Here is a 9,020-nt window from a genome sequence, read left to right on the forward strand (position 1 = left end):
TGAGCGGGACGAGGAGTACGATGAACAGCAGGCGGAAGCTGATGGCGCGGATTAGGGACCTCGGGCGTCGTCATTGACGCGGAGGAGCAACCGCCAATTTACTTGTACCGTATGGTTCACTCTAATTAGTAGAATAATGTATTAAGTGGGATGGCCTCATCCTGGATGAGTTGGTCCAATTCACCCAACCAAACAAAAGATCATTATTATTTTGAATCATTTCATACATGAATCAAATGATACAACCAACCAAACACACTCATACGTTTGACTAAAATCAAACTACGGCAATGCGCGGATGGGCATGCATGATGTTGTTGCCGGGCCAGCCCAGCAGAACCCCGTAGGCCGTAGGTGAAGGCCCAAGTGAGCGATCCCAAATCCCCAATCCAATTCCATCCGTCCGCCGGTGGTCCTAATCCTTTCCTGCCGGCTCGCAGCGGCGCCGGCGCTGCCGTAGTGGCGTGGGCTCGCGGTGCAGCGTCCAGTTGTGGGAGGCTGCGGAGCAGGAGCGGCGGCTGGCGACGCGGCCGCACGGCACGGCGGCGGTCTGATGGAGGGAGAGGAGGAGCAAGAGCAACCCGTGCTCTGGGCATGGCCGCGCCAGCGGAGAAGCTTCTGTTTCTGGAGGAGAGAGAAAGGGTGATAAGCTTCTGAACGGAGAGAACCAAGCCGACGATCCGGAGCTGGCACAGTCGGCACCAAACCAGAGGAGCAAGTGGCCACGCCCGGACGCCACCATGGGCGACGATGAGAAGAAGACAAGCAGCAGCCATGGGATCAAGAATGGGGCCTGCCCGTCACTCTATAGGACATGCACTCTGAACTCTGAAAACCTCCCTGCTGCTCACCTGGCCCTGACTGGAGGACATAGATTCTGAAGAAGACTAGATCCATTCACTGGATAACCACGCCAGCAGACTGCTTACAAGAACACAAGCAAATTTAACAGCATCCCATTGTTAACATTTTTCCGAAAGGAATCCAACTGATAATAACATTGATAGATCTCACAACACAGCGCACTGAGTTACTGATTTTACCCTGGCCAATCAACTCATCAACATAGCATCGGTTCAAGCATGATCTTATTCTATTGCAGGTCTCTACTAGAAGTCATCAGTTCTTCCACTGGAAGGCCACCGGGCTCCTGACTCGATGCTTCTCGTTCTCCCAGCTGATGTGCCCGAAGTCCCACCCTGACTTCCGGTTCCCTCCGGCTTCGTTCACGAACTCCACCGTGTAGCTCCTCGTCTCCTTGGGCTCCTTGAACTCCAGGGTCGTCGGCGTGATGATCACCTTCACGTGCTCCGGCGCCATGACGGTGACATTGTACGTCTCGGCCTCCTCGAACACCTTGGTCAGCGTCCGCGTCAGCGTGCGGATGGCGGTGCGGTCGTCGAAGACCACGACGAAGGACGGGTAGTTGAGGTCGGCAGGGCCGCCGGCGAGCGTCCTTGTGCATTTGACGAAGTCTGGCACGAACACGCGCAGCTGCTCCGGGGTGTAGTTGAGGGCGCACAGGAAGTCGACGTAGTCGCGCTCGCCGGCGTCGTAGACGAGGCCCGGGTCCAGCGCGAGATTCGGGTGGACGTACCCGGCCCCGGCCACCAGTGGTGTCGCGACCCTGACGTCGTCGTGGCGGCCAACGGTAGCCCCGTTGTCGAGGATGTCCCGGCCGCGGTCGTCGAGCGTCCAGGCGGTCGTCATCAGCGCCGACCGTATCATGGCCGGCGTCCAGCTGGGGTGCTTCTTCTTGATCAGCGCCGCGACGCCGGCGACGTGCGGGCACGACATGGACGTCCCCGTGATGATGTTGTAGTCGGCTGTCCTCCCGTCTGCAACGCGGTCGTCTCCCGACACAGATGCGTCGCCCGACCAGGCCGCAAGAATGTTCACTCCCGGTGCGACGACATCGGGCTTGAGGAGCTCGGGGACTATCGGGTTGGGACCCCGCGACGAGAAACCCGCCACCACCGGCGCCGTGTTCTTGCTGATGACCGTCTCACAGCCAAAGCTGAAGGACGCCACCGGGTTGGGCTCCGACGCCATGTATGCCCTGAGCTTCTCGCCGGCGGTGTAGCTGAGCGTGAGACCCGGAAGGGTGAAGGGATAGGCCGTGCTCCCATCTCGAGACCACTCGGCAGGATCCACATCAACTATCCCTGCTCCACCAGCGTGCTGCAAGTGTATGGCATGCGCGACGGTTCCTCCGCCCATGCACACCATGATTTTTCCCATTACCTTGTCGGGCGTCCAGCTCGGCCACTTTCTGTGGCAGTCCGCGGAGACTACTAGCTGGATCATGCCGGTGCCCTTGGCCTGCATGGTATAAAGGGACTGCCCGGCGAGCACGACCCCGTTCCCAAGCGTGAGGTTCGCCGGGAATTGCCGGTCCACGGTGGCGGCGCCGACGGTGGTCATCCACGGCGCCAAGTTGAGCACCGTAGATGCCGTCGGGCCGGCGTTTCCGGCCGAGACGGCCGCGAAGATACCTTGGCGCTCGGCACCGAACATGGCGATCGCGATGACGTCGTCGTGGAAGGGTAGGGGACGGTCTCCGATGGACATGGAAATGATGTCGACGCCGTCCTTCACCGCAGCGTCCACTGCCGCTACGATGTCCGCATTATTGCAGTTATCACCTTCGTGGTCATCGTCACACGCCTTGTACATGGCGATCCTCGCCTTGGGCGCCATGCCCCGCGCGGTCCCTCGCGAGAACATGTAGAGGCCGGCGTCGGGGACCTCGGTGCCGGCGGCCGTCGAGGCCACGTGCGTGCCGTGTCCGTTCTTGTCCCTCGGGGACGGGACGGTGCCGCAGCTCGTGCTCCCTGCCATCGCCTTCGCGGCGGCGTCGAAGGCCTTGGCGCCGACCAGCTTGTTGTTGCACAGGCTGGCGTCGAAGTCGTGGGCGTCGACGCACTTGCCCTTCCAGCTCGACCGGACGGGGCTGAGCCCGCTGTCGTTGAAGCTTGAGCTCTCGGGCCATATGCCGGAGTCGATGAAGCCGATGATGACGCCGTCGCCGAAGCTTGTCTCGTTCCAGGCGCCGTTCCTCGGGTCGAGGCCGATGAATCCCGGGGATCTCGTGGTGTGGAGGTTGAGCAGTCTGTCCTTGTACACGCCGGCGACGCCGGGCGCGCCGGACATGCGCCGGGCCTCGTCGTCGGTGAGCTGGACGGCGAAGCCGTGCATGACGGCGTCGTATGTGTACAAGATGCGGCTGGCGTTGACGGGCCGGGGTGAGTGGGTGTCCACCATGGAATGGTACCAGTGCTCGAGGGAGGCGAAGTGGGGCGGCTTGGCGAGGTGGTTGGCATGGACGATGTAGGTGTTCGACGCCTGACGCTTGAGCTCAGGCCGGCTGTTGATCTCTGGGACGAGGGCTGAGTTGGTGAACTGCGCCAGGAAGAGGAACATGACTAAGTGGTGCAAGAGCCAGGTCATGGTGGACGCCATTGCTGATTGGAAGAGTGATCAAGTTCGGTGGTGGGTGAAGGACAGGGCTTGATATAGGCGTTGAGCCCAGTTCATGTGTCACCCTGGAAACCTGCTACACACACAGGACAGTGGTTTCAAACTGGTGTTGTTGTAGCCCTGTAGGTCATGGTGGTCTGTAGACTGAAACTAGGAAAAAATTTCGCTGGCTAACAAGTAGTTCGTGATATTTGGAAAAGTAATCCCCACGCGGAGCGACGAGAAGGAAATGCTTAGGACTAACCAAAACATGGAGCTATCTCGATTTGGTATACAAGATAGCTCAATGTAACTGTACGAATTTGAATTTATCGTGCCACCAAGTTCATAAATGGCAGCGCTGATAGTGAATATGGACTCTGAAGCAATCTTTATTCAGAAAAGATTAACTCTGAAGCAATAGGATGCTCCTAGAAAGGTTAGACAACGTTTCTCCTTTAGCTTCTCTTTCAACCATCAGCATTTTGATCATATTCTGCCATTCTGAGGATGAGATTACATGATAAACCTTTTTCAACGAAAATTCCAGGCTCCTTCCATTTCAGATTAGGAATGGATAGAAATAAACATCGAGTGCTCAGCCACTTTGCAAATTCACAGTACCATTTGTCCAGAATGAGAGTGCATGTGCATCCACTATTCCTATCCGGACCAGAAAATTCTCTGGTTCCATCAAATCCAGTTCCACCAGACAAAGCGCAATGTAAGAAAAATGGTGATCAGTTGTGTTTCTTCCCATATATGTATCGATTCGATGATGACAACAGTTGCTCGCATCCGACTCCTTGAATAACAGAAATAGAGTACATGACAGCTCTGAACCGCTTCAGCCAGTTATAATGAAATACAATCCTATAAAAACAATCAGGAATGGATTCACATTCAAGCTATATACAGCTTCCATTTCCCAATGACACGACCAATAAAAACTTTTTTGCTCCTATGATACTTTTAGTCCACGATTTGTTGCATGCGCTCGAGGGTTGCAATACACGAGTTTGCCTAATACAAACCTGTGCCTGACGCACTCACCTTAAGAAATAGATTGCATCGAATACAAGATTGGCATACCACTGAATGCAACTTGCAAATGCAACAGTTTCTCAGTCATACAGATCAGCCGATGAGGTTAGCAGTTATCTTATAAGAGTAATAATTTCCCTCCTTTTTTTCTGGTTTGTTCTGAAACAAAGTCCAACAGATAGCATATTCTTTTCTTTAGACTACATACAACTCATGGTATCCTAGATTTGACGCCACCTGACAATGAAACTATCTTCTGGAGAACTTTGACAGGAGATAGACAACCAAGAAGCAAAACAGAGCGAAGAGGACGACATGGAGAACATGATTTGAACCCTGCTGGATGATGCTCTTGTTCAGCCTTCGCATGTTATTCTTCACTCCTGCCTGAGCTTTTGCAAGGGTCATTTGCTGTACATGCACAGGAGATAACAAAAGTCAGAGCGTATCCAGGTTATAGATTGTGAGAGAGAATAGGAAACATTAGCTGTTCCTAAAGGTGATGCTTTTATGTTACATCTGGGGCCTTAACAACCGAAATGCAGCTATACGCAACACATCAATCCAATATTTTACCGTTTCCTAGAGTTCATCCAAGGGGCCTACAAGTAACAATTTCATGCAGAAGTACACAATACCTGACCTCAAGTGTAGATACAAATATAGAAAATGATAGAGGGAAAGAAACGTTCTGGGAAATATCATGACAAGGACTATAAGTGGAGGTGGTAAGATTGAACAGACACCTATATCAGATGAGAAAGGGAAAATGAACAATTGCGCACACCCTAATAAGGACAACCAAGAGGATGCCAAGATATAATCCCAGTAGCCACAGTAAATGCAACTAAGAAATTGCAGGAACATACCAATTGGTTAAGGAAATCATTCTGGAATTTGGCTTCAGAATTTATCTCCTGGGCCACCTGGAGAAACAATAACAAATAGCAAAAGTTAAAGACTTGGATCGCGGAATGAGAACAAACTACGACAATCAGCAGCTTTCAAGAATCTAAACAACACCTTATAACAACGATAGCAAAAATGAGCAATTGCTACTTGAAGTTTTTCCTTCATTTGCTAAAACATTTGATATAAGAACTACATCCAGTGTATTTGAAATATACTAAGGTTGGCTCTACAATAATACAAAAAAACAGCCATCGACTAGCTAGATCTGTGATAGAGCTTGCAGCATCAAGGCCTAAGTCAATGGGGCCACATCAACATGAAAGGTCAATGAAATCAATGAATACTCACAGTAGGAGGTAAATGAAATAAAATATCAACAAGACAGCTAATCATAGAAAATCTAATGATGAGCCAGGAGCAACGGGTAATATAAATATCCTGAATTTCTGATTCAGAGATGGAATCCTACAATGAAACCATGGCACATAATGAGGCATAAAAATATTCAAAGTACATCATTAATCTTAACATACACTAATTCATATATTGTATTTCCAAACACCCAAGATCACATCAGTTATCAAAAAAATACCTAACCCACTATAACACCATGCCACTGTATAAAATAACTAGATGCCCGTTTGGAACATGGAAATTAGTTTCATATCCTGTTGGAATTGAATAGTTTCCAGTAATATTCCTGCAAAATTATCATGAAATTCTTGTGTTCAGGACAGCCAAGATGTTTGAAATCTAAGGAACCGGTGTTTGAAACCTTGCTAGCAACTAATATCTCCTTTGTTCGAAAACCTGGTGGTAACAGGCTGTTACATTGGGAACCAGAAATCTAATTGGATGCCAGGAGCACTGTAGGTCCCAGTGAGTGTGTTATTTTGAGCTGCTTTAGCTTGCTTGCCTTGGTTTACCTCTAGATGGTAGTAGTAGAATCAGTTCAGGCTTGATGCATGTTTGACAGAAAATAAAAGGTGAGGGAATGGGTTGTGACTGGCCAAAAAATGCCCAATTCCATGAAATTCATATCAACTTGTTTTTAAAACCTTGGTAGCAACTTATACCAAAGCCGCAGTTTGTTATTCACCTGACATGGTTCCAAATCTAGTTCCACCCACTCCCAAATGCTCTAGGTTTAAAGACAATGGAACAAAAGTTAGCTGGACTAGCAAGCTGCAGCACCACCATGCGCTAAATCACGAATCAAACTACATGTTAAAACAAAATCGAGCAACTACGAAATACACTTAGCATCACCACATGAAAAATCAGCGTCGCGTGTGTAACTGCACACCCAACCAATTGGTTTTCTAGCTTCGGAGTCGCGGTTCCAAGGAACCCCCTCAATTGAGCACACCAAGGCGGGATGGGAGATCAATCCTTACCCCTTTGAGCATGCGGACCCTGGAGTGCAGCCCGTCGATCTCCTCGTCGAGGTCCCCGTGCACCGGGTCGATCCGCAGCTGGATCTCGTCCGAGCTCGCCGCGTTCCTGCAAACTCCCCACCCCGAGCGCCCAAAATTTCATAACCGGTTCTGATCCAATTTCTCGGGGCACAGAGGATCCGCGAACAGATGCCGCGGAGGTGGTACGGTAGGGTTTACCTGGATCGGAGCGGGCCGGAGCCGTACATCGGGTGCGCCATCACCTCCGCCGGCGCGCGAGGGCTGACGGAGTCCGGGCCTGGATTGGATCGGCGAGGGATCCGTTGACGCAAATCTACAGGGCCAACGAAAAGCACTCAGAACGTATGGCGTGCGGAGGGCTCCTGCCGCTCCTCTGGCCGGTCAGACCGGTTTCGTCGGGAGCCCGGCGAAGATACGAGGAACGGCTGCTCGGGAGGGATCCGTCAGGGCAAACGTACCTTGAGTTGATCAGCAGGCAGATTTTTCTTCAATGATCGGCTTTCCTGTGTCTAATGTCAAATCGAAATTATTAGCACCGCCTCGTGACACGGAGACACGGGAAGAACAACATATGGTTGGAAAATTAGAGTAAAGAGAAAGAAAGGTAAAAAGATAAAAGTATAATTGATAAATTCGATTAGGATGTCCTTAATTGGGCGTGAGGGAGGGCTTATAGGAGTTGAAATCATAACAAATCCTGTTTTAAAATACAACTCCTAACTCGGACTACACAGACCAGACCGATCTGACCGCCTTAAGAAACATCGGTTTTCTTAAGTGTAGATTTTTCCGAAGTTATAACTCTCTCATTCGAATTTCAAATCGGACGTTCTACGTATGCATTTTGATCTACTCGACGAGAGCTACACAATGGTGAATCCAATTTGCATTTTTGAGGACCTTGTTCCAACCGGTCTGACCGGTGGGGAGACCGGTTCAGAGACATAATCGTCCAGCTTTGCCAATTTTGACCTCAAACACATGCCCCCTGTTTTATGGCAAAGCTTGTGTGCTAGAAAACATTCTCAATAATCAAAATTGTCTAAATACGATGATAAACAATACATCGCCCATATGATGGTTTCTTTATGGATGCTAATGTAGCTAAAACAAAATCCTAGTAGCAACTATAACACGTATGAAACTACTATTTCAGCTTTTGGGAATCTCATATCTAATAGTAAAAATCTTGATCTGGCCATGGCGGCCAATTATGGCTCCTTAGTAAATTATAAGCATAATATTGATAATCATAAAGCGAGAACCAAGGATTATATCAAAACCACAAACTGTAATATATACCTAAATATGCATTCCATGGCGCATGCATTGACGGGATAAATGATGAAGACCAATATGATGACCGTTGATGCTTTTTTGCTCTTGGTGATGAAAAATTCCTCCTTTGATTGCTCTCAAGCCGATTGTTTTGATTTTGGGCGGCTATCTTTTGATATTTATGTAACGGATCTTCAAAGGTTGGCTTATTCCTTATCACCATGTTGTTTGTTCTGAATATTTCAATTTTACTAGAATTCCTAGCAAAACCGATTGGACCGGCTTTCTCAAAACCAATCACTTTGATACCATCTTGGCCCCCAGCCGAACTTAGTTTTTGTTTAGCTATATTATCTGAAGCATGCTCATCATTAGGGACAATTTGATCAACGGAACTAGCCGATTTTTCTTCAATGGTCGGTTTTTCTGTGTCTAGTATCAAATCTGAATTTTTGTTCAATCTGTCATCATTTTTGACACAATAGACTTGCTTGATCACCTTATGCTTATTTTTCTACATGGACCGATCCTTTTGATCAAAACGATCATTATATATATATATATATATATATATATATATATATATATATATATATATATATATATAGAGGTGGTGGCTCATTAATTACCGGCTCCCTATAAGTAATGTAATCTGGAAGGAAAGATCTAGGAGAAGACGACATACACGAATTATAAGACCATGGAGGACAAGAATAATGCAGATTAAAATAAGCTTCCCATGGTACATGTAAAGGTGATCCATACAATGGAAACGACATTGATATGTGAGAATTACTCCATTACCGATTTTGATCATGAAACTTCTATTTTGGAATAGATTTTGAATGTTTGGAATTTATAGGCTGACTAGCATTATTGACATATTTTTGTCTTTCGGACTTAGCTGGA

At 48.5% G+C, this 9,020-nt stretch overlaps 2 protein-coding genes across 2 annotated transcripts; both read right to left on the minus strand.

Annotated features, from left to right (window-relative positions):
- Positions 1 to 1,119: 1,119 nt before the first annotated feature.
- Positions 1,120 to 3,462, minus strand: LOC101760229 (subtilisin-like protease SBT1.8). The gene has a single exon (XM_004958069.1). It carries the CDS (start codon positions 3,460 to 3,462, stop codon positions 1,120 to 1,122), a length of 2,343 nt encoding a protein of 780 aa, XP_004958126.1.
- A 1,086-nt stretch (positions 3,463 to 4,548) lies between these two features.
- On the minus strand, positions 4,549 to 7,417 carry LOC101760636 (bet1-like protein At4g14600). Its single transcript, XM_012844032.2, has 5 exons — positions 7,292 to 7,417; positions 7,032 to 7,146; positions 6,813 to 6,918; positions 5,373 to 5,429; positions 4,549 to 4,914 (listed from the first exon to the last, which is right to left on the minus strand). The coding sequence occupies exons 2-5, from the start codon at positions 7,070 to 7,072 to the stop codon at positions 4,753 to 4,755; spliced, it is 366 nt and encodes a 121-aa protein (XP_012699486.1). The 5' UTR covers positions 7,073 to 7,146; positions 7,292 to 7,417; the 3' UTR covers positions 4,549 to 4,752.
- Between the last annotated feature and the right edge of the window lie 1,603 nt (positions 7,418 to 9,020).

The sequence above is a fragment of the Setaria italica genome, chromosome II (genome assembly GCF_000263155.2).
Source record: "Setaria italica strain Yugu1 chromosome II, Setaria_italica_v2.0, whole genome shotgun sequence".
In the NCBI taxonomy this organism is placed as follows: domain Eukaryota; kingdom Viridiplantae; phylum Streptophyta; class Magnoliopsida; order Poales; family Poaceae; genus Setaria; species Setaria italica.